The sequence below is a fragment of the Molothrus ater genome, chromosome Z (assembly GCF_012460135.2).
Source record: "Molothrus ater isolate BHLD 08-10-18 breed brown headed cowbird chromosome Z, BPBGC_Mater_1.1, whole genome shotgun sequence".
Classification (NCBI taxonomy): domain Eukaryota; kingdom Metazoa; phylum Chordata; class Aves; order Passeriformes; family Icteridae; genus Molothrus; species Molothrus ater.
The window spans coordinates 2634149-2659906 of NC_050511.2; the positions used below are offsets into that span (position 1 = coordinate 2634149).

General features: G+C 49.6%; 1 protein-coding gene across 2 annotated transcripts in view; it reads right to left on the minus strand.

The window, feature by feature from the left end:
* ARK2C (arkadia (RNF111) C-terminal like ring finger ubiquitin ligase 2C) overlaps positions 1-25758 on the minus strand; it is a 52553-nt gene that overhangs the window by 11357 nt on the left and 15438 nt on the right. For both annotated transcript variants that reach the window (XM_036403581.2, XM_036403579.2), the window contains exon 2: positions 890-1199. In XM_036403581.2, coding sequence (XP_036259474.1) covers positions 890-1199 — 310 coding nt within the window. The remainder of the gene's footprint in view (positions 1-889; positions 1200-25758) is intronic.

The following is a 25758-nucleotide window of genomic DNA, read 5'->3' on the forward strand; positions in this document are numbered from 1 at the left end:
TTGCAAATACAACACTGACAGCATTTACCAAAGCAGGTTCTGCATGGAATTGTGCTCTGTGGTTTTATTTGAATTCAGCTTATGACTAAGAGATAAACACTTGTATCATCAGTTTCTCAGCCTGGAACATACTCACTACCCAATTATTAGCTAATCATTAAATCCACCTAAAATCCAGTTTATGCATAACAAAACAATGATGAGAAGAACACACAATTTTCAGACAGAAAGGACATGGAAAGAAAGGGATTTCAATCCATAGCATTCTTTCCAAATGAAGCATCATTGCAAAGTCTCATCCTCTGATTCTTGATCCATGGGTACAACCCACAAATAGCTCCCTTATGTTTCTAAAAAAAATCACTCGTCTCTCAAGAAACACAATCAAGACAAGGCCAGGCATCCATTTCCATCTCTGCTGAGTTACAGCAATTCTCTCTGCCTTTGTCAGCTCAGTGTAGAGTTAGGATGCTCTCTGTGACAGAGTGTGCTGCAGGTCAGTGGCATCATTCTCTCACAGAGACAGAAAGCCTATCCAACTCTGAGCAGCACGACCTCCATGTGTATGACCTGATGAGTCAGGTGGGCATGCATGTGTTTGAAACAGCAGCTGTGAGGATGCAGCTCACCCACGGAGAGACTGGAAAGGCCCCCGGCAACACCACCATGATTCTCCTAGATGTGACAATAATGGGACACACCAGATGGGCACAGCAGGGATCCCCACAGGAAGAGCACACCTTCAGGTGCAGCCTGCCCTTCAGGTGGATGCATTTTCAGTGCACACAGGTGAGCTGGAGACGAAAACCCAACCCCGCCAGCGCGGCTGCGGCTCTGCAGGCGACGCGCGCTCGGCGTGGCTTCTCCACATCCTCGGGGATGCCCTTACCTGGGATGGGGCATGAGCCGGCGGTGCTGCGCCTCGAGGAGCTGCTGCTGGAGGAGGTATTGCTGGTGAAGCGCCTGAGGTAGGAAGGAGGGCCCGGCCACGTCCTGGAAGGGCAGGGCGGGCACGGGCGGCAGGGGCTGGTGCAGGGCGCCGCTGTGCTGGTGCGCGGGGGCCATGTGGGGAGCCAGCCCCGGCTGCGGCTGCACCGCGTGAGGCAGGGCAAAGTCGGCCGAGAGCTGAGGCTGGGGACCCAGGTGGAAGTGCCGGCAGGAGGTAGCATGGGGATGCTGAGACCTTTGAAAGGGAGCACCTGGAAGAGAAGAGCACACGGCGGTCACTGATGTATTTTCGGAAAAAATCTCTTCGCCGGAATTTTTTCTCCTGAAAAGCTTCAGCTTTTTTCCTTCAGGAGCTTCTCCATGTTTTGCTCCTCTGGAATGTGATTTGGAGAATTGCTTGCCCAACGTGTGAATTGTTTTTAATTAATAGCCAATCACAGCTGTATCAGGCTCTCTGAGTCAGCCACAGGTTTTTTATTATCATTCTTTGCTAGCCTTCTGATGTCTCCTTTCTCTTTCTTTAGAATAGTTTTAGTATATCATTGTCTTTTAATGTAATATAATGTCATAAAATAATAAATCAACCTTCTGGGAACTTGTGAATCAATTCTCATGTCCCGCCTCATCCTGAGACCCACCACAACAACACCACAACAATTAAAAACCACACACAGTGGTCACGGGGGCCAGCGGTGGGCAGGGCAGAGCACCACCCAGGGAAAGGGTTGGGCAAACGGCTGTCACTCTCCACTTGCAAAAGGTTTGCAAAAAAATACAAGTAGAAGGGAACAAGTAAAAGCTGATTACAAGAAAAAGTGCTAGTTTTGACTAATGGTGTTTCTTATCCAAGAAAATGCTGGAGCCAAAACGTAGGTTTGGGTTCAAAGTCCTGTTTCAGCTCCAAGTTGAAGTGTATACTGATGAAAACTGCTTTGAGCTTGTTTTGTCTTCCCTGTCTTAAACAGAAAAAGAAAATAAGTCTTAATAGAGCCTTTGGAGATAGAACAGGGAGTGATGGTTTTAAACAAAAAGAGAGGAGATTCAGCCTAGACAGGAGGAAGACATTTTTTGTGCTGAAGGTGCTGAGGCCCTAGCACAGATTGCCCAAAAAAGACATGGATGCATCCTCCTTGGAAGTGTTTGAGGCCAGCTTGGATGAGGTTTGGAGCAACTTTGTCTGGTCAGAGGTGTCCCTGCCCATGGCAGTGGGGTTGGACTAGATGACATTTAAAGGTCCTTTCCAACACAAACCATTCTGTGATATAGACTCAGACACTCTAGAAAAGGAAATAAGCAATAAAATCTGTTTTCTAAAATATTTGGCTATTGTATATTATCTCACAGAAGTTTTGAATGTTTTCCCTGAATTGCAGACTTTTCCTGCACGTTATTTCTTTGCCTCTCTAAAACTGTCTCATAGGCAAGGAAATAATCTCTGCTCTAAAAAACTGCCTCACACTGACTTCAGGACATGAGTGAGACAACTTCCTCCTCCGAGAGCAGGGATGGAGGCCCTGTGTGTTTGCTGAGATCCTTCAACAACCCGTCCTCATGGGCTGCAGGCAGGGAGAGAGCAGCTGCTGGTAACACAACATGGAATGCTATGAGACCAGCCATGAAACTGATGGGAATGAGGAAGAAATGAGGTGTGAAAGATATCCATAGTGGAGGCGTTTTGCAAAACATCTGGCACTGGCTTGCACCTTGCTCAAGATCCTCACTTGGACAGGCCCTTGGCCCAGTCTGGCCTGTTAATTCCTACATTCCTGGAGCATTTACAGGCACTATGCAAAACTTTTGGCTCTTTAACTGGGGAAAGAGTCAATTCAGAAATGAAGGATGGGACTATTAGAGATGGTTTTTTGCTGAGGACCAGCCCCAGGATGGGACGCCTGCTTTTTTACAGTGTTTTGAGCACCCTATCTTCTTCTTTCTGTTTTAATCTTTGTGAATGGTACAAAACATCCCAGAACAACAGCATCAAGAGACACTATTTCATCCCAAAGCACAAGCATGTGCATCATGCCTTCTTCACCCAAATCCCTCCTGCTCACATCTCCCTGGCAGGCAGAGCCAGTCCATCACAGCAGCTCAGGGAGTCCTGAGCAAGCCAGATGCCACCAGGAGAAACAACAGGAGAGGGCCTATCAGAAATGGATAGGTTTGCAAAACTGTGCATAATTACACACAGCATCTCTTAAATGCAAACTAATCCTCCACAGTGCCCCTCTGAGAGAGCGCAGGTTACACAATATGTGCCACCCACAGCAGTGCTTCTTGAGGTGATAATTTCCCCTGCTGTCAGTAACAGCATGATTCGACCACGATATTAATTAAAACCAGAGGTGGTGGGATCAGACCTGCTGCTCCTCAATAACAGAGCTGCAAACCCAGGCCAAAGAGCCACTTGTATACCTGTTTCCCTGCAAGTTGTATTTGCTGCTGATGGCCTGGCCCAAATTCACGACACAGAGGTAAAAGCTGCATAATGAATGGGGATCCTGCTCTTCCCCGGCCCATTGCTGAAGGGAATTGTGAGGAGAAGCCTCCTGGCTGCTGTGAGGAACTCGTGGTGAATTGCTCGGTCTCTGATGGCCATGTGCTCTCCCAGGCTGCAGCAGGTCACAGGTGAGGCATTGTGCAGGCCTGGAGACAAGGTGTGAGAGCAGGTGAAAGTGTCAAACCTTCTGCACACACCAACACTCCAACCTGTGCCACCACGCTGAGGTTCAGCTGAATTCCAGACAAAAATGTCTTAGGGCCATACCAGACAGTGAAACCCAGGGAGACTCCCCCACATTTCCTGGGACACATTCTCTAGCACATAAGTGAAGCAGAGAAAGCCTGTCTCTCATCTGCTGTGACTCTCTTGTCTCGCAATGCCTGGTGTAACCTCAGCCAGCGATTCCCAGCTTTTACTGAGTTGTGGGAACCCTTAACTCAGTTAAATGTCTGGAGGGCCTTGGATGCCAGAGCCGTGGTGAACTAGAGAGCACCAGGTGGGCAGATGAGCTGGTCATGGTTTTAATTTGGATTTTGCTTCTCATACACAGACAGTCCTTGAGAGGAACTCAGTCATGCCCTTTCCCTAGGTCCAGAACACACAGACCTTATCTGTGGTATGTGTTCAGGAAGATACACAGAGCTAACCTGTCTAAAAGCAAAAGCCTAACTCATTTTGTTTTTGTAGAGAGTCAATTAGCCTTATCTTTAGGAACTAATTAATTAAATAAAGCATTTTTCAGTATTTTTTGCTAGTGCCTACTGGTGCAGTGATGCATTTCTCTTCATAGGAATAACACCATCAAGATGTGACTGAGACCATATGATTAAATAAAACCCATCAATTTGTCTTAACATAACACATTACCCTATGTAGTAATTGTTCATTCTCTTCAACTAATCCAATTTCTGATGAGGATTTTTACAGCAAAGCAAAGGCTTTGGGGAATACTTCAGCAATCCTATGCTTATTAGCAGTTATCCAATTACACTGCTGGCATAACCAAGCCAGTCTGCAAAACAAAGAGCCCGTCCTCACTAAGCAGGGTGCTGGTGAGCCCCAGTGAGCCCTGGCAAACAAATAACAGCTCAAAAGAGAAGATTGCATTTTAAAGTTAGTTATTTTTGAATTTACCTTCTCCTGTTCATTGCATCTAGATGCAAAGGGCCCTGGTGGGGGTTGCTTTCCCAGCCCACATTTTGGTCTGGTGTACACAAGGTAAATGCAGTGTCACCCTGCAAACATGAGCTGAGCATCCTTGTCCAGGTAACTCACCACAATCAACACCAAAAGCAGGCACTCACCCCTTTGAATTCCACAGAGGTTCACACATTAGCAGTGTCAGGGAATCACAGGATTGTTAAGGTTGGAAGACTTCTCTAAGATCAGCGAGTTAATTAACCCAGAGTAATCGTGAACCCACATTCACATGACTATTGAACACTTCCAGAAGTGGGGACTCCACCACTTCCCGAATGCCTCCTCCAGAGCCAGACCACACTTTCTGTGAAGAAACTTTTCCAATATTCAACCTACACCTCTCCTGGAACAGCCTGATGCCATTTCCTCTCATCCTATCCCTTGTTCCCTGGGGGCAGAGCCCGACCCCCACCTGGCTGCCTCCTGCTTTCAGGGAGTTGTGGAGACCCAGAAGCTCTATTAGTGATTACTTTGCTAGCACAAAGTCTTCTCCCTCTTTTCCAAGCCACAAGTGTTGTCCTAGATCACATTTGCATTGACACAAACAAACATCAACATTGTTCATAAGATACTTCAAGAAAATTGAATTCACAGATTTAATCTGCTTTTTTGCCTGGATAGCAACGTCTGCCGCAGCAGAGACTAATCCATGACTAAAACCGAGTCCTGATACCACATTCCAACTTTTGTTTTCACTCCCCACTGCAAGGGCAGAGCTGACACTTTCATTAGCCAAGCTTTGGGGACACATCCACAGCAAAGACAATGAGGATGCAAAGTGTGCCTATCATGCTCCAGAGCCACTCACTGCATCCTCCAGGATCCTAGCTCCCCATCACCTGCCCTGCGGTGCCCTCATGAAGGCAATGTTGCTCTGGGATCAGCAAGGCAGAGACTTTCAGCTTAATGAGCTCAAGTTTTAGTCGTCATACCATAGAAGGATTCTCCTCCTCCATTGGGATACTTTGATCTTGCAGGAAGAGAGATTACCCAGTTCTTGGATGTTTTTATGGTTTACCCTCCATGTCCAAACACCTGCCTTCTCCAGCCCAGGAGACAATCACAAAATCCCAGAATTAAGGTTGGAAGGACCACTGGAGATCATCTAGTCCAATCCTCCTGCTCAGGCAGGACTGAACACATTACTCAGGATTTTGTCCAGCTCTTTAATATCTCTAGGGAAGATTTTCAGGGAAGTCCACAGAGGCAAAATAAAGTCCTCACCAGCCCTAGAGAGACTTTTGACCCAAGGCCAGCTGGAAACACCTTTTTCTGTGCCCAGCCTGCTGGCTGGGATGAGAGAACCAGCCCCTTCCATGAGGCTCACTGGCGTGCTCCCGGTGCCGTGAGTAATTCCAGCTGCTCCTGTCTGGAGCTGTGGAGAACTGATTTACCTGGGATCACTGTCAGGCTGCCCACCAGCCAAAAACCATTTTGTTGTCCTGATGGTGCTTCCTTGCATTTAAATGCTGTTGCTGTAGCAGATGATGACAGCCCAGAGCAACATCAGATCAGCAGCTCTGAGATGAGCGATGCATCACATCTGTGTCAGCAAAGCAGGTGATTATTTGCTCCAGTCTTGGGCAGTTTTTCTTTCACAGGTTGAGCCCAAAGGTCCTCAAAATGCCCCCAGATGCCCACACACCCACCTAAGCTCCCAGCCTGGACAGGCCTTGTTGCCTTATGCTCAGCTAAGCCACAGAGATAGCTAATGCCTGAATCTAGATAGTCCAGCTCTAAAAGGTGCTTTGCAAGCCTCAAAATTTGTGATAATACATGGAGTGAGACAGGATCTGCTGGAGAAATTAATCATGTCATTGGCAAGCCAGGCTATCTGCGGGGTGGGAAAGAGAGCTAGGTGGTTCTCTGGCATAACTGGGGACAAGTCTGACCCAAAAGAGGCTGGGGCATTTTGTGATGGTGTAGGGCCATGTGGCCAGGGATGCCTTTGAGTGACCACCAACAACATCTCCCTGCCTTGTGTAATGCTCTGCTTGTTGCTGCTACCAGTCCCCCTGAGCTTCTTTGATCACATCCTAAAGCCAAGTTCAGCACCAGGGATCAACAGGACCAGTACTTGGGTGATTCCTGCCACTGACAGACCATGGGTGTGGGTCAGTGGCTGCCCCAGCTGGCCTGGCTCTCCCCTGCTGCTGTGAAGCTGCAGCTTCACACTGTGATGCTGAAAACCTGCTATGGAGCTGGGTCTGTGTGACACCCCACTGCTCAGGGCCTCTACAGCCTGCAGTGCACCCCACAGATACTCAGGTCTGCAATCGCACAATCACAGAATGGTTTGGGCTGGAAGAGGTCTTTGAAGGTCATCTAGTTCCAATCCCCTGCCATGGGCAGGGACATCTTCCACTATCCCAGGTTGTTCCAAGCCCTGTCCAATCTGGCCTTGGGCACTGCCAGGAATGGGGCCCCCACAGCTTCTCTGTGCAACCCATGCCAGGGCCTCACCACCCTCACAGGAAAGAATTTTTCCTAATATCTAATCTAAAACTACTTTCTTTCAAGCCATTCCCACTTTTTCTGTCATACCTGGCTCTTGCCCTATCTCTCCTGTAGGTTCCCTTCAGGAACTGGAAGGGAATGAGGTCATTCCAAAGCCTTCTCATTCCCAGGCTGAACAATGCCAATTCTCTCGGCCTTTACTCATAGCAGAGGTGGTCCATCTCTATCTGATAATCTTGGTGGCTTTCTCTGGACTGGCTTCAACAAGTCCCTGTCCTTCCTATGCTGGGCACCCCAGAGCTGGAGGCAACTCTCATCTGAGTGTGGTGGGGAGACACTATCACCTCCTTGATGCCACAGCCTCACAGAATAATTTAGCACCATAGAAAATAATAATAATAATACAATAAGTATTATTGTAATAAGTAATACAATAATAGAATCGTTTGGGTTGGAAAAGCCCTCTCAGATCATAAAGTCCAACCCAGCCGTGCCAATCCCCCTGCTAAACCACATCCCCCACCTGCACTGCGCAGACAATCCTCCACCAGCCCACGGGGAGGGCTGCTGAACAACAATCTACAAAGCACCCAAAACACTTAGCTGGAAGCATCACAGCCTTCAGCCTCAGACTGAGGAAGGTACAAATTAGATTTTAGAAAGCCAGCAGATGATGCAGGCCTGTGGACAGCTAAACCTGCTTGGCTGCTCGCTGCCATTCCCACCCTTTGCTCTCGCAGGCGTCGAGCACGGCGGAAACCCACAGGGAAACTCAGCACATCCTCCTCACCACCTCTTTCTCACTTCCACTGCTGCTGCTTAGGTTTTTTTTTCCTTTTCTCCCTCTGTTCTACAGTTATATTTATTGTTTCCATACATTATCCAAGGCAGCACAGACATTTTTTCATTAACAGGAACACTCCCTTTGCACCCCTGGGTGAACCCTGCGAATTATAAATTTTGGCAGGTTGGTAAGTGATGTTGAGTCACAGAAATGCACTGGTCTGGTCCTAGGTGATTCTGCCACTGGGGATTCTCCTTTAGCATCAGTCAGGGTTTGACTTTAGGCACATGCATATTTATCCACCCACCAGTATTTCAGCCCAAAAGGCTCAAGGGATCCGTGTGCTCAGTCCAATACTGACCCATCTCTGAGATGCAAAGCCTCTGGGTAATCCCTGCAGCCAGACAGGGGATGCTACAGGCTTTTAGAAAACAAAAACCCAGAAAGCAGAACTATTTATTTCCACCTCCCCTCCTCAGGCAATAGCACTCTTGATGCAATCAGGCTCCTGGTAAGGGCCACAGGAGCTGGGATAGGTGTCTTGAGCAGACAGCTGCAGCCCAGGGAGCCTGGCCACCTTCGAGGGAAAAAAAAAATCTGTCTCATGCTGTTAAGCTGCCTGCAAAGCACATGAATATCTCCCCTGGGTAAGGCAACCTGGGCTGCTCATTGAGGCCTCTGTGGTCTGCATGTGGGGGCTGGGGGTGTCAGGGAGACTGGGGCTGGTTCACATCCAGGTCCCATCGTGGCAGAGGGAGATGGCAGCTCCTGGAGAGCCCTGGCTTCACTCACTGACAGGTTTTACAGCTGAGGACGAGCTGCCTGTTGTAATCAGCCAAGCTGGGGGATGGACCCTGCTTGTCTCAGCCACTTTGTCCTGATTAGACCCCCTGCAACCCCTCCTCCTGCACTGGGCAGTAGATAAGCCCCCTCAACAGGAGGCCTTGTGGTGCCTCTCTGAGCACCAGAAGAGCCTGCCAGGCTTTTACCATCCCAGGAGGCTGCAGCTCACTTCCCTGGATGTGCATTAAAATTCCCCTCGGAGCCAGCAACGCGGTGGGAAGTTTGCATGGGCCCCGACAGCATGCAGTGAGTAAAGGCCAAAATCATGGGAGCAGCCCCAGCTCCACGTGGCACATGGAGAAGGACACCACAGGGGACTCACACTGTGCCTACAAACAAGCTCCTAATTGCCTGGTGTCATCACACACATGTTAATGCCTTCAAATTGTTTGTGAATATACCCTTATGAAATGAGTGAAAATTCACTTACTAATGGGAAACATTAGGTGTGACAATCACAGAACAACTGAATGGCTTGGGTTGGAAGGGATCCTAAAGATCACCTAGTTGCAACCCCCCTGCCATGGAAAATAAAACATGAAATAGATGATCCCCCCAGACCAAATTAAAGGTATTCAGCTGCATAAAGGTTGAGTGGTCTGGCAGAGTGAGATGCTGTGCTGTCTCACTGCTGTTACAGGACAGCTGACTGCAGGGTGAGGATGAAGGAAGAGGAAAGAATTTAAGTGAAATCTATCAGGAAGGGAGGAATCTGTCTCACTTTCAGCACCTTTGCCAACAGCTTTCTTATTTCATCTAGTGAAACTGAGAATCACAGAATCCAATGAAGGTTGAAAAAGACCATCAGGATCATTGGGTCCAGGCATTAACCCAGCACCACACATAACCATTCCAAATGCCACATCCAGACACCTCTCAGACACTTCCAGAGATGGTGATAGAACCACCTCCCTGAGCAACTTATTCCAATGCCTGACCACTCCAGCAACAACAAAGAAAAATTCTAATATCCTGTCTGAACCTCCTCTGGCACCTTTTTCCTTGTCCTGTCCCTGTCCCCTGGGAGCACAGCCCGACCCCCCCAGCTGTCCCCTCCTGTCAGGAGCTATGCAGAGCCACAAGGGCCCCCCTGAGCCTCCTTTGCTCCAGGCTCAGCCCCTTCCCAGCTCCCTCAGCTGCTCCTTATATTACTTGTTCTTAGACACTTGACCAGCTTTGCTGCTCTGCTGGGGCAAGATGCAAGAAGCCAAAAGCCATGCTAAAAATAATGGGCTGCCAGCTCCAGGGTACAGCCTGCCAACCCACATGTCTAGCGCCAGGGAAGTGGTAAAGGACCCCCAGATCTGTGGCAGGGAGATGCAATAAATGGATAAAGACAATTTACATTTGCCTTATTTACTTGTTGAGGTTGTGCTGTGCCAGCAAGGAGTCAGGATGAAGGGCTGGTCTGTGGTGGCTGGTGAAGCATATTTGTGTTCTGGGTGGCAGCTTGAGGTTCTGGAGGTTTATCATCTGCCCAGAGTCTTTCACACCTGATGGAAAAATGCTTAAAAGGCATTCGGGGGAAAGGGGCTCAGATGGGCTCCCCAGTGCTGATTAATTCTTTGGTTGTCACAGCAGCCCTCTTTGCCTCTGTGCAGGCACAGCACAGCTGAGCTCTTCCCAAAAATCCTCAAAACCACAGAACCTCAGAGCCTGCACAGTGCCCCTGCCTGCTTGTACAACCCCCAGTCAACATCCTCTCGCATTAATGAAGCCTCTCATTAATTGCTGAGCGACACGACCTGGTGTGGCTCAGGGTCCCTAACACAGAGCACAGCATCCCCTCTCCTGCACCCCACACAGGGGAACCACGTGCAGCATCAATACACCAAAAAAAAGATGATGTGGGACCCCTACCAGGGCCTAGGTTCAGCATTCAACAAAATCAAAACCCAGCAAGTGGTGTGATTCTTAGGGCTGCTCAGCACAGGGCTCAGAGCTGGACTCTGTGATCCCTATGGGTCCCTTCCAACTCAGGATAATCAGTGATTTTGTGATTTACAGCTGGCAGTGACCAGCATTAATCAGCATATTTACACAAAATCATAGATAGTTAAGGGTTGGAAGGGACTTAAAGATCGTCTAGTTCCAACCCCCCCACCTCTATTTACACCAAGACTGAAGAGGTGCTGAGTGCTGGGGATGGGAACCAGCAAGAATGAGGGATGGGATACAGCCAGGCAGCCTGGACCCATCACAGGAGGGAGACAGCTGTTTATACAGCACTGGATGAGAGTTTTTTTCCTGCAACTCTTTCCCACTAGCTTCAGGGGGGGAAAAAAAGTTTTGTTGAAGCTGATGTTTCACAGCAACGTGTTGAATCCAGCAATATTTTCCAAGGAGGAAGGAGAAACACTTCAGCAGCGTTGCTATACTTAAAGCTGTCTTTTGCTTTTATACTTCTCACTGTGTTTTAATTATAGCCTTATTCTCAGTGTTGAATTCGAGGGTGTATTTGAGATTTTTGGATCATCACATTAAAAGAAAAAAAAAAAAAGAAGCCAAATTGCACAGGGAGAAAATGTTTTCTGGGATTTAGTGGTCCCAGTTTCATTCCTCCTCTCTCAGGCTCTGGAATGTCTGGAGGGATGGAATGATGTTTCAACGGCCTGGCATGGTGTTTCTCACCCAGCCCAGCAATTTCTCCCCAGGTTGCCCTGTTTCTCCTGGGTTTAGGCTCAGCCCTGCACATCTGCCAAGAGCAGGCCCTGGAGGAAATTTGGCTTTGGAGGTGTTGAAAAGCCCCTCTGAGAATGGTGTTTTAAATAATGCTTCTCCTTTCTGCTTGGTCTGAAGGTGCTGGAGAAGGAACAGCTGACAGGAATCACTTGATCACAACTCCCATGCTAAAAGCAGGAGCCACCACACTGCGGGTCTCATAGGCTTTTTTGGGCTGCAGGGCTCATGGCCAAGCAAAATTCCAGCAATTCCAAGGGCAGAGAAGGTTTGGCTGGTACCTGGTAACTTTAAGGCAACTCCTGGGGCTTTGCCCATCAGCCCAATTCTATGTGCTCAGCCACCCTTTCTCCCTCACCACCATTCCATCCTGCGTGCAACCCAAGCCTGTTCTGCACTGCTCTACACTGGAAAATGCAAAAAAAGTTTGAGTATTCCCAATTTGTGGGAAGATATCTGGGCTCAAAGGCTCCTCTCCAGGTTCTGGCCAGTTATCTCAAATTAAAAAATAAAAATGTTGAAAAGGAAGTGGAAGGGGTCTGGGTCCCCTTTGGTCAAGGGAGCAAATAAAGCTCAACTTTTGTGGTTTTATATTGCTGGCAGGGTGATACATCCATGTGAATGAATCCCCAACCTGGAAATGTGATAATTAACCAGGGGAAGGAATTCATCTCCTATTTAAAAGTAAGAAATAAAAAATCCTGGCGTGACAGCAGCCTATTACTTGGCTCTCCCTGCAATGGGGAAGCACTTGGAGCAATCCCTATCTCTGCCCTTGGGAATGCAAAAACGTGCTGACTTGTGCCTTCAACTTTGACAGGCAGTGATAGGCTGCAGCCAGTTGTTTGGAAAAGGAAATTCAATACTGGTATTTCCAATGTTTCCTTGCTTTCACAGTGTCCAAAGCCGTCCCCAGGCATTTGGAAGTGCTCAACACCTGCCTTAAAAACACTCTTAACTGCTCCTAATGACTGGCCAGGGAGGTTTGCAGCAGCTCCCTCCTACCAGTAATGATATACAGGACATCCAGAAACAGGCAAAAAGCCAAAGCCATGGGGGTAAAAATATCCAGCCAGACATTGCAAGGGCCTGGCAGGGTCTTGGGGGCTGCACTGCATTGTTCATGGAGCCTCTTAATTCTGTGACAGCCCCACCTAAAACCTTCCACCCAAACACTGGCAAACCTTAGGGGTCTGAACTCCTCATGGGGCTTTAACCCAGAGAGGGAGTCAGTGGGAAGAGCCAAAGCCCTCAGCTGACTGTGATCCGTGTTTAAGCAAAAGGTTTTGTGATCACCCCTGGTCTCACCCCTGCAGGTGCTGAGCACCAGCCCAGCACACACAGCAGGGGCTTGGGCAGGAGTAGAGTCCTGTGGTATGGCCGTGCCCCATGGGCACTCGGGACCCAGGGATCATCCACAGCCCTGGAAGCCACAGCACCCCAACCCTGTGCCAGCCTCGACATCCCCTCCCTCCACAGCAGCTTTTGGGTGAGGACCTGTGTGGTGGTCTTGGCCCTCTCCTCTCCCACACACGTTGTATCCCCCCAAAGGGGTTTCCAGTGAAGGCTTTCCATCCTGTTCTCCCACTATCAGCAAAGAGGGGAAAGATGCCTTTTTTTGGAAGGCATTATTTGCCTGACCTGCTTTAAACCTCCCCTCTAGGGACAGATTGGAACAGACTTTGAAACCTACCCTGGAAACACAGAGGAGGCTGCTCTGGGTGGGTTATTCTGCATCAATCCCCATCCGCCTCTGTTTTGCACGCATTAATTCCCCACCCACACACCCCTTGTTTCAAATGGGACTGTAATAACCAGCTGGGTTTTCCTGAAGGATTTATTTATCTTCATCTTAAGGCCAGGGGTGGGAGATTCCCATCCATCATGTCCACAGAGTGCAGGGTGAGTGGCAGTGGTTTGTGGGGAGGGGGGCAGGTTTGGGAAACGAGTGGAATGTCTCAGCATTTCTAGGAACAGCACATCAGTTTGGATGGGAGATGTTTGGCAGCCCAGCCTTTCTTTTTTCCTGGCTCTCTGGCAAATCAGCCCCTAAGCCAGAACATTTTGGCAGGGAGTCAGGACATGGGACACCCCCTTGCAAAGGGATTGGTTGACGATGGCATGTTGCAGGTCACCCTCTGGGCTTTATCTTAAATCCTGTAATCCCATATCAGGTAGGGGATTTACCAGCCTGCATGAAACCCTCAGAGTTCCAGCACGGTAAGCACCTGACACTCAGGGAAGACAGTCTAATGTGTAGTCCCCCTTGAGTTTTTACAGATGGCTCAGAAGCCACACCACAAAATGTCCCTCCTTACCCCAGAAGGCAGTGAAAGCTCAGCAGCTGGTTCCTCTTTCAAGTGACATTGCACAGAATACAGGAGCATCTCACAACTGCTAAGGTACAAAAAAAATGAGGATTATCTCTTAAGAGAGAGCAGACTGCTCCCAGGAGGTGGGTGTGCTGGGTGCAGTGCCAGAACAACGCTAGCAAATCCCCTGTGAACCACTCTTGAGTCACCATCCTGAGCCCAAGAGCTCAGCCCCACATCCAAAGCAGAGTGGGGGAATGGTTGCACCTGTGGAGCTCCTGCAAGTTCCCTGTCCCCACTGGACCTATTCATTTAATCAGCCTAAAGGATTTTGGAGTTCAGACCATCAGTGTGCTCTGGTTTGAGGCACCTGCTTGCGCCCAGGCCAGCATCTGAGCTCAGGGTCCGAGGCTGGTGTGGAGCTGTGAGAGGTACAGTGGATGCTGGCACAAGTCAGGGCAGCTCAGCAGTTGTCTGCACTGAACTGTCTTGAACTCAGGTTTGGGAAAACCCCGGCTACTGTGAGTCCTGCCATGCTGTGTCCTGGCAATTCCCCTTTTACACTCCATGAATAAGAAGTCTGTGGCTAAAAATCAAAGATCCTGGAAGCCTGTTCCCTATTAAATTTAATACCCTGAACTTTATAGGTACATGTCACTCCAGGAGAGACAGAGCTGTGTTTAAAGTACAAGGGAAACGTCAGTTCCTTGATGTGGAAATAGCTCTTCCTTTACATTTCTGCATGAGGTCCTGGCATGAGTTAGTGCTGCTAAGCCCTGCTGTAATAACATATAAAGGAAAACTCTAACCAAACAGCAAAAAAATGTATTTTATACAGCTAAATGTAAAGTCATCCATCTAAAAGAACCCGTACAGGTGCTATTTGCAGGTGTCAGGCTATCCGAGGGAAAGTGAATTTTGGTAATCAGCAAACCATAAGCTCCCAGAGCCCCAGCAGCATCTGAAGGCACAAATGTTTGCTATATAAAAAGCAGGAGGTGGGGTTCCTTGGGAGCAATAAGCGCCTCAGATTGATGCCAAAGCTGGGAAGGAGGCTTGGAGAGGAGCCCAAGCATCCACCGTGGAGGGAGGCACTGCAGGAGACCTGTGATTCCACATCAGAACCAGCAAAGGTAGAACCATGGCTGAGCAGAGCATAAAATGCTGCCACACGTGAGCTGGGCAGGATGAGGTTTGTCCTCATCAGGCAGGCAATGAGCCTGACAAAACCCAGAGGCCAGGTCTGGCCTGCAGCAGGCACAGCCTGGAAACCACGTGCCCACAGCCAAAATCCCTTCCTCAGCACTAGGGCTGGTTGGTTTCCTAAAGGGCGTCCCCCCACTTGCACAGGAATTAATTTAGGGATGTGGGATGGAGAAGGTGACAACAGCTGTCCCTTCCAGCATGGAAATCCACCCCCTGTGGGTATTTTCCCCTCCCTCTGAAGCCAGAAGAGACTGACTGCAAGGGATTTTCCACCACAATGGGAAGAGGAATCACATTCCTGCTTATTCCATCATAGAATCACAGAGTACCCTGAGCTGGAAGGGACCCACCAGGATCACCCAGCCCAGCTCCTGCCCTGCACAAACCCCCAACAATCCCACCTTGGGCATCCCTGAGATCATTGTCCAAACCCTCCTGGAGCTGTGGCAGCCTGGGGGCTGTGCCCATTCCCTGGGGAGCCTGGGTAGTGCCAGCACCCTCTGGGGGAAGAGCCTTTCCCTGATACCCAGCCTAAACCTCCCCTGACACAGCTCCAGCTGTCCCCCCAGGTGTTATCACAAATTGGTTTCTATTTATTCCATCAAGAACATCCCACAGGGCTGCACACAACCCCACAGGATGCTGCAGATACAGCTCCATGTCAGGGCCAGCATCTCAATTCCCTACAGCCAGCTTTGGATCTGTCCTCCCTGAGATAGTTAGGACTAAGTCAATGTTTCCACCATCAACCTCACTTTTGAGGGGCTCATAACTCTCAGCATTTGTGCTCTCACAGTACCAAAACTTGGCTGAGAAACACATAGCCCAGATGCAGTTTTATTTGATAATAAATAGCTTAAATCTCATAAGCTATTTTTCATTTTAGCTTAAATGTGTAAAATGGGAAAAGAAAAATGTGTGGGATTTTTTTTTCCTACCTTCCAATAATTTTGGAAAAGTAGATTATACTGAGTAATGGCAGGCTTTTTTTTTTCAGATGCAGACAGCCAACAATGCCATTTCTCAAATCTTTTGCCTTTTTTACATCCACTTTTTAATAGGATTGATCGCAGTGCCATCATTGCAGCCCCAGTGTTCTGGGGGTGTTTTGGATTATTCTATTTTTGGCACATTAAGCCTGAAGTCCTGTGAGAGTTAAAACACAGCAAAATTCCCCGAGCCTTTTAACCAATAACAGTAATATTTTGAGGATGCATTGCTGTTTTAACCGTGCCTCTGTGACCGCACTTTTCTCTGGAGTTCAGCAATTATTGCATCCCAGCACTCTCTGCCCAGCCCTTGGGTGAGCACTGGTTTTCATCAGCAGCCCGCCAGGATTTCAGCACTTTGGGATTTACTCCAGACTCAGGCTGTGCTCTACCTACTCCAGCTACTTCCCAGTGGCCAAAAGCCAAGGAAACGCCCCAAACCCCCAGCCTGAGGACTTGGCTGCCCTTCAAAAGTCCGCCTCAGCTGGAGCAGAGAGAAATAGTGATTTTGTTCATATGGTCAGCTCCAGTCAGAGGAGGTTCCCCAGTGGGACACTGGGCCACTGTCCAGATGGTGCCACTGCTGAGTGATTTGTTATCTGTGGGGCTGGGATTTTTTCACAGAAGGCTGTGGGGGGATTCAGGGAATGAGAAGGTTGCACTGGTATGGGGAGCTGGGCTGATAATGGGTGCAACACAGTCCAAGGAGGATTCTGCAGATTTCATAGAAATCCCAGAATGGTTGGGTTGGAAGGGACATTTAAAGTGACATCCTGTTCCAGCCCCACTGCCATGGATACCTTCCACTATCCCAGGTTGCTCCAAGCCCTGTCCAACCTGGCCTTGGGCAGTCTCAGGGGATGGGGCAGCCACAGCTGCTCTGGGAAACTTCTGCCAGGGCCTTCCCACCCTCACAGGGAAGAATCTCTTCCTAATATTCAGTGTAAATCTCTCTCCTTTTAGTTTCCAACCTTTCCCCCTTACCCTGTCACTATCTGCCAATGTAAAAAATCCTTTTCTCTCTTTAATATCAGCACCCTTCTGGGCACTGAGAGGCTGCAATGAGGTGTCCCCAGAGCCTTTTCCTCTCCATGCTGGATAACCCTTTCCTATCACCCCCTCAGACCCACATCCCCTTTTCCTGGGAAGGAGGGCTGAAGGCAACACAGCACAATTGGAAAGATTCCCACCAAATTCTCCATCTCAATGCCCAGCCTGCAACCCAGCAGCATGGACAGAGCATCCCCATGCACTGATCCCATGGCTCAGCCTCCCCAGATCCCAGCAAATCCAGTGCAATGTTGCCTCCAAAAGAGGGAATTTTGTGTCTGGAAGCGAGGCAGGCACCACCCCTTGTCCCAGCAGGACCCAGGCTGCTGTCAGCCCTGCGTGCACGTGGTCTCCAGGAGGAGCAGGATGGCTCCCATATGGTATGGATTCACAGAGGAGCAGGCTGACTCACTGCATGGGGGAGTGGTGGATGGAAAGAAAAACCCCCCAGTACACAGGTACGTTTTGGGACATCTGTCCTCAGAAATGCCAGCCATGAGCCACCTTACAAAGCTCCTAGGAGAAGAGGTCACCCATGTGAAACGACTCTGCCAGGACACAGCAGCCACACCCAAGGAAGAAGCATCAGCCTGCTGCACTTTTTGGGGGAAGTTTTTGATGCACAAAATGCAGCCCTGCATCCTCACAGCAGCCTAGAGACCTTAGAGTGCTTTTTACCAGAGCCTAAAGTGGCTCCAGGAGAGCTGGAGAGGGACTTTGGACAAGGGATGGAGGGACAGGACAGGGGGGAATGGTTTAAGCTGGAAGAAGGCAGATGTAGGGTAGATACGAGGGAGAATTTGCTGGCTGGGAGGGTGGGCAGGCCCTGGCCCAGGGTGCCCAGAGCAGCTGTGGCTGCCCCTGGATCCCTGAGACTGCCCAAGGCCAGGTTGGAAGGGGCTTGGAGCAGCCTGGGACAGTGGAAGGTGTCCCTGCCCAGGGCAGGGGGTTGGAACTGGCTGAGCTTTAAGGTCCCTACCATTCTGTGATGAGGTGTCCCCAGGGCCTTTTCCTCTCCTCTCCATGATGGACAACACCTTCTTATCATCCTCTCAGACCCACATTCCCCTTTCCTGGGAAGGAGGGGGGAAACCCAAACCATCCTGTGACTCTGTGATCCAAAGCTACCTCCAGCCACAGTGAGGCCTCCCCACCCCTCATTCACAGGAGACATAACCCAGATCCCACAGCTGGGTCTTTAGAGGAAACACCAGGCATGCTCCACGGTTGGGAAGCGTTTGCTCAACATCAGGCTCATGCCAGGAATGTCTGTGCAAATCCATGCAAGCTGGCTTCAGTCTCCCTGCAGGAAAAACACAGCGGTGGGTCTGCACTCCCTGTGCTTGCCATCAATGAATGCCTTTTATTTTTTATTTTAAAATTAAAGTCAATCGAGTAATTGAACTCATCTGAGGAAGCAGACCCAGCCACCTCAAACAGAAAAGCTGTTGCAGAGCCAAAAGACCTATTCATGCACACATTAAAGACACAGGAACTACCAACAAATCCAGGATGAACCAAGCTGGGTGACAAGGGAGACCCACACAAAGCAAAGCAGCAACCCCTGGTTTCATGAGGAATGAGCAGGTGAGGAGGAAAGGGACCCTATCAGCTAAGTCTGCTCCCTCCTCTGAGCTAAACACGACTTCCAGCTCTCCGTAAAATCAGATCAGGTAGAGCCAAACTGAGCATCACTGGCTGGGAAACGGGTCTGGGTCCAACATCCTCGCCCTGCACCAACCCCACGGCTGGGCACCTCATGGGATGGGAGCACTGGGCAGCAGGGGAAGCTGCTCAGAGAAAAACATTCTTCTCACCAGAAGACAAGCCAAACCAGGTCATCGCAACTCACCTTGAGGCAGGGTTGCAAATACAATGGCAGATGAGTGTTCTCCCTTTACCATTTCCTTCCAAAGAGCTGCATCCTCCCGCTGTGTGCCCTTCCAGGACCTGAGCTGACCTCCCACTATGATTTTTAGCATTCCTGACAGTGGTTTAGCTGAGCCTGCTCAGACAGAAACATTTTTCCTCTCTCACGTGGATGTTGTTTTTATTACCTTGGAAACCTCCACGCTGCCACTCAGCATAACCAGAAAGCACAGCAGGTACAGGGGGGCTGCACAGCCCTCTGCCCTGCTGGACCAGCAAAACCCCCTTGCTATATTCCATTAACAGCACCAGGTTGCCACCATTATCTTGTTTTCCAAAGCCAGCCTTGCTGTTGAGAAATGAAATTGACATTTAGAAAGAATTTGACTCTCAGGGCTGCAGGCAGTGCTCTTAACAGAGACGACAAAATAAGAGGGTTTTTGTTAAAGGGTTAAGAATAACCTGCAAATTGTTGTTTAAGGGGCTGGTTAAGTGCCCCATAAATACAAAGAGTGGCAATGACTGGAGCCCATGGGCGGGGAGGAAGGTGGGATGCTGTGGCATTTCTGCACCCTGGGCACCAGCCACTTTTTATTTTAACTGATGCATCCATTCCACAAGTTTTCAGGACTAATCACTACCCACCACATATCAGAGGATATTACTCTAATACCAGTGGGTTATTTCATGTTAGCAGGGTTTCTCAAATGGGCTTTTAGTGGGTTTAGTAGGTGTGAGGCTCAGCTGCTCCTCAAACTCCAGGTCTTGGCTCTCTGGAGTTTGTGGGAGACCCAATATAAGGCAGCAGAAACTGGATGGTGATGGAATGAATGAAGTGAGACCATCCATCCCTGACAGAGCCAAGGGATTTGCCATTAAATTAGAGCAATGCTATAAGGAGAAGGTTGGTGGCCTTGGGGAGAAGCCTGCAGCCCTGCTGAGCTCTTTCCACGAAGGCTGGACGCCCGGTTAAACTCATGTTTGACACTGCTTTTCCCAGATGAAATTCCTGGCCGGCACAGCTCCTGTACTGACAACTCTGATGTCAGATGAAGCCTCCAAAAGACCTTCAAAAGATTCTCAAACAGATGCAGGAGGGGTTGATGTACCTAGCAGAGAGATGTCCCTTGCTGTCCCCAGAGCTGGGGCTGGAGGCTGGCAGAGGGACAGCGCTCCCTTTCACAGCTGCTGATTAAACTGCCATGACAATGCTCGGCACAGGGCCAGATTAATTAGCACTAGCCACATGATCTACAAGTTCCTTTTGGCTTCGAGGGAAAAAAAAAAAATATCTAAGGATTTTCCAAACTCACTTTCACACACCTCCCCAGCTTGATGCTCTCCCTTGAATTTTCTATCCCTGAAGTTGTGTCTCTCTTCCACAGGGGTGTGTGCCATTTTTAGATGCTGTGAGCCTGGACGTGTGGCAGGAGGAACTCAGAGCCTGTGTGGCTCTTGGCCTTTCAGAGAGGATGGACTAATCTCTGGCTGATATTTAGCAGAGGCTTGCAGCACCACACGCAACCTCCAGCTTGATACTGTTGTGACCTTTCAGCTTCATTTGCGAGACCATCTGAAATTTGTTTGATTTCGGTTCCTCTGCAGGCTTTTCGTGCCATGGCAAACCACAGCACACACAAATTAGCTGTTTCTCTGCTTAAATGGCACAGAGGGAGGGTGGCAAAGTGCAGTGAGAACCAGGGCTGGTGACTGCACCCTGTTTTACAGAGAGGATGGGGATGGGGCAGGGGGCAGAGCTGTCCTGGCCAGCAGAACCAGTGGGTGGGTGGTGGATCCAGGGTCAGATTCCCTCTCTGCATGTGTCCCATGGAAAAATGTTTGTACAAGGGCAGGCTGCTGCCATGCTGTTCCCTTCCCACTCCCTCTTGCTGATGCTTTGAGGATCAAAGCCACTTTTCCCCCTTTGACCAGCCAAGGCCTCCCACAGGCCTGCAGAGCATTTTCTGTTCATCCCCTCATATTCAAGGGCAGTTAGGATGAGACTTTGAGTAAACTGGCCTGGTGGAAGGTGTCCCTGCCTGTGGCAGGGGCTGGAACTAGATAAGCTTTAAGTTCCATTCCAAAACCATTCCATGATTCCATGATTTTCAGATATCACCCTCCCAGGGTGACAATATGTGACAATATGACAATAAGTGTGTTACCACTGCTGGTAAGGTGACCCAAACACAAACAGGGATGTGCTTCTACCAGGAGCAGCCTAAATATCCTATTTTTGGCTTACATGCACTCTTTTTTTCCCAGCAGCAGGCAATTTTCTGCCCTGCAAACCATGGACACACACGACCAGGAGTGGGAAGATGCATCTGGAGGGCACTGGGTCAGCCCCACAGAGGTGGGCAGCACATTTACAGACTGTAAGATAGCTCAGCTTTTAACAGCTCGGCTTTTATCAGCTCAGCTTTTATCCATGTATCTCACCCCTGCTTCTTATGGAGAGATTTCCTTCCCAAAGGACCTATTACAGTGTCATGGCCCTAGATTTCCTGAGGCATTTAGGAAATAGTAATCTGATCTTTTGTAGAGTCATGGAATTGTTTAGGTTGGAAAAGACCTCTGAGATCACTGAGTCCAACCATTCCCCCAGCACTGCCAAGCCCACCACTAGACCATGTCCCCAAGTGCCACAGTCCCCAAGTATCCTTTTTTTGGACACTTTCAGGGATAGTGACTCCACCACTTCCCTGAGCAACCTTAAAAGAGAAGAATTTTTTTCCTAACATCCAAATAGAATACCAGGAATATTTTATCTGGCCCTGTGCCAGCCCAGAGCTTCCTTCCTCCTGGCCCCAGAGAGACACCTTCATCTGCTCCAGACTGAGGAGCCAAACAGCTGGAATGGCTCATTCTCCAGCTTTATTTTCTTCTGGCAAGGACCTTATGCTGAGAACCCTGCCTGTCCTGCTGCTCCAAGGGGGAAAGGGAAGAGAGGGGAACAGGCAATAAACCTGTGGTCACTGCAGACCTACTCATACCTGTTATCTTTGGCACTTGCAGAGCAGAAACTTGTCAGTGCTGGGGCCCAGCTGAAGCCCAAAGACAAAGGCAGAGGTTTGTGTGTCTTGAAAATCCCACAGGAGGAGAAGAAAACCTTCTCCAGCCAGCCTAGCTTGTGACCCAGATGCACAGATGTTCCCAGCTGTGGACAGCCTCCCCAAGGATCCCAGAGCAGATCCAGGTGTGTCATACCCAATGCATCTGCCTGCAGGCCCCATGGAGCAAGGCCTGCAGCCAGGCACCGAGGATGAGGGGTGACCACATCCCAAATCCACTCTGGCAAACATGGATTTTTAGAGGCGACAGCCCCAAGGCCAGATGGGGACCACAGGGAGCCAAACTGCAGTGAGGAAGGCGCCATGAGGTACCATCAGGTGCTGTGAGGTGCCATGAGGGGCCATGAGGTGCCATGAATGAGGTGCCATGAGGTGCCACGAGGTGCCATGAGGGGCCATGAGGTGCCATGAGGGGCCATGAGGGGCCATGAGGTGCCATGAGGGGCCATGAGGTGCCATGAGGTGCCACAATGTGCCTTGAGGGGCCGTGAGGGGACATGAGGAGCCATGAGGGGCCATGAGGGACCATGAGGTGCCATGAATGAGGTGCCATGAGGTGCCACGAGGTGCCATGAGGGGCCATGAGGTGCCATGGGGGGCCATGAGGTGCCATGAGGTGCCACAATGTGCCATGAGGGGCCATGAGGGGACATGAGGAGCCATGAGGGGCCATGAGGGGCCATGAGGTGCCATGAATGAGGTGCCATGAGATGCCACGAGGTGCCATAAGGGGCCATGAGGTGATGGGTGCATCAGGAGAGGCCCCAGGGATGAGGGCCTCAGGGTGACAGACCCTGAGCACCTCAAAGAGACCAGGAGGGGGAAGGTGATGGTTGTGAGGCTAGAAACACAGAATCATTTAGGTTGGAAAAGCCCTCTAAGGTCACTGAGGCCAACCATTCCCCAGCACTGCTAAGGCCACCACTGTCCCATGTCCCCAAAGTGCCACATCCATGCAGCTTTTAAACCCTCCAGGACTCCACCACTGCCCTGAGCAGCTGTGCCAGGGTTGGGCAAGCCTTTCCATGGAGGGATTTTCTCTGATGTCCACCCTGAGCCTGCCCTGGCCCAGCCTGAGGCCGTTCCCTCTGCTCCTGTCCCTGTTCCCTGGAGCACAGCCCGATCCCCCCGGCTGTCCCCTCCTGTCAGGAGCTGTGCAGAGCCACAAGGGCCCCCCTGAGCCTCCTTTGCTCCAGGCTCAGCCCCTGCCCAGCTCCCTCAGCCTCTCCTGGGGCTCCAGCCCCTGCCCAGCTCCGTTCCCTGCCCTGGACACGCTCCAGCCCCTCAATCCCTTTCTCATTGTGAGGGGACCATCCGAGTGGGGCCGAGAGCATCCCAAAATTTCCCACCAGTCCAGGACAAACAATGTGCACCACACTCCTCCCTGCAGCACACAAGATCCTACCAGGAACCTGTCCAGCTGCCAAGTGGAAAGAAAAATGCACTTTTTTTTCTCTCCCACATGTGACCTCTAGGCCTCAAGGATTTTTTACTAACTACCAAATTTAATTTACTTTGCTGTCTTCTCAGTGCTAAGGCTTTGCATTGCTGGGCCTGTATTGTTTCTGATGCAGCCTGCTGTTGTCCACAGAAATTTCAAATTAAATATCAGGCACACATTAAGGTCAGGCAGCTCAATTCCATTAGCAGGCAGCCAGGCTCAGCCTCTCTGTAATGAATGCTGCTCTCGCCTCCTAATGATAGCAGCAGAGGAACTGGGCAGTGCCAGCTTGTGGTGATTGGCACCCCACTGACACTGGGGACCACTAAATTGATTTTAAAATTCCATTCATCTTCTGCAAATTGTGGCTTAAGTCTTCCTGACCTGTGACAAATCTTCATGAGCTGCAATTTGAAAGATAGAGCCAAGAGGAAAAGGAGGAAAAAAATGCACAAAAAACCCTACAAAAAAATTCCCCAGAGCAAGAAATATATTTCAGCTGGGTTGTTCTGCCTCAGCTTCGAGCTCTCTCCCCCAGGTATGATTCTGCACTCACTTTGTGAGAGAGGTTCAAGGTTTTTTAACCCACTGCCCACCACAAAGAGGACTCAGAGGATCCAAGGATGCTACAAAAGCCTCCCTGATGCTGGACTCTGGGCATTGGAGGACTCATGATCAGCAGAGGTGTCCTCCCCATCACCGTCCTGACACCTTCCTGGCCCACTGCAGCACAGCCAAAACCACAGCTCACAGCTCCCTGCTCGTGCAGCTGAATGGGCTGGCTGCTCTCACCCTTGGGCAAAGGAGACCTACAAAGTTATCAGAAAATGGTTTTTCCTGCACCCTTTAGCACAACAAACTCCAACCCAAGGGTGCAGCCAGCTCATGTCTATACCAGAGTTTTGCGCCAGAGTTTACACCAGAATAGTCCAGGCTGAAACTTCCTCTAGATCCACATCTCAGAGGGTGCTGAGGCCCTGGCACAGGGTGGCTAACTCATCCCTGGAAGTATCCAAGGCCAGGTTGGATGGGGCTTGGAGCAGCCTGGGAGAGTGGAAGGTGTGTGAGCAGCACCAGGGTTTCAGAGATACTTCAAAAATTCTCTTGGGGTGAAGAAAAGGACACGGGGAAGAGGGTGAAACAGGACTTGGAGGCACTACCACAGCACAAGGAGTCTGGGTTTCAGGCTGTGAGTTGTCACATTGTTATTGCTGAGGCATTTGGGAGGTTTGTAATAGCTCTTTTACTCTGTAGAATTCACCCTTCCTAAAGAAAAACATTTATTCCCCTCAAATACAAATAACAGCTAAACACAGGCTGATGAGTTTAATAGTGCAGTTGTGCCTATTAAAGCGACTGCAAAACCAACATCAAGGCATTTCACATTAATTCCCTCTCAGTGACTCCAGATCTGATTCACTTTGACAAATCCCCTGCTATGAAGAAGTGGCCACAAATCCCCACAGCCCTCTCTCAGGTGGCATTGAAAAAAACATTGCTGTTGGACTCGAAAATTTTGTCAAGGTCTGTCAGGGAAAGAAAACCTGTTGATCAGAGCAGCCAGATAAGGAAGCTGTACAGGTAGTGCCAGCAGATGGGTTTTCCCCCAGATCAGTATTTTTAAGCAGATTTCATTAGAGGAGAAGGGGTGTGAATGTCTCTTCCCACTGCTGTAGTGAGTGACCTTGGGAAAGTGCCTCCCCTTGGATTTTAACCAAATAATGTTAAAGCTATTATTTAAAAAGTAAGATGTATTCATGTCTTTGACATTAAGAAAGAATTGAGGTTTTCATTTTTCATTCAAAAGTCTCAGCTTTGTCAGTTTTCTGTTTAATTTCCAAATCTGTTTCCTGAAGAAAGCAGAGACATCTGATCAAGCTTTTATGGCTAAATACAATCCTCCAGACATCTCCTGTAACACTTTTCCTCAAGAGTGACCACAGAAAGGAGGATATGAGACAGAAATCTGCTTTTCTCACCCACATTTACATTTACCCCTGAATTTTACATGCAAAGGAACAGAATCACCTGCATTTCCCTGTTCCCTGAATTTTACACCCAGTGGCCTGCAAGACAGTCACTGGCATATTGTGCAGGTGGAGAAATGAAGGTAAGAGATCCAAAGCTCTTGCTCAGCCTTAGGAATCTCCATTCCCAGAGATTCTGATGGGGATCTGCAGAGCTGGGGGTCAGCATGCTGTGCCCACACCCACCTGAACCCACACGAGGATGTTTGGGAAACCAGGAGCACTTTGGGAAGAGCTGGGTTCTGCTCCAGGTGCCGGGCACAGATATTTGGCCCTGGACCACACCCATGGTGGTTTGGGTCACAGAATCCCAAAAGGGTTTGGTTTGGAAGGGACATTTAAAGCTCATCCAGCTCCACCCCCTGCCATGGGCAGG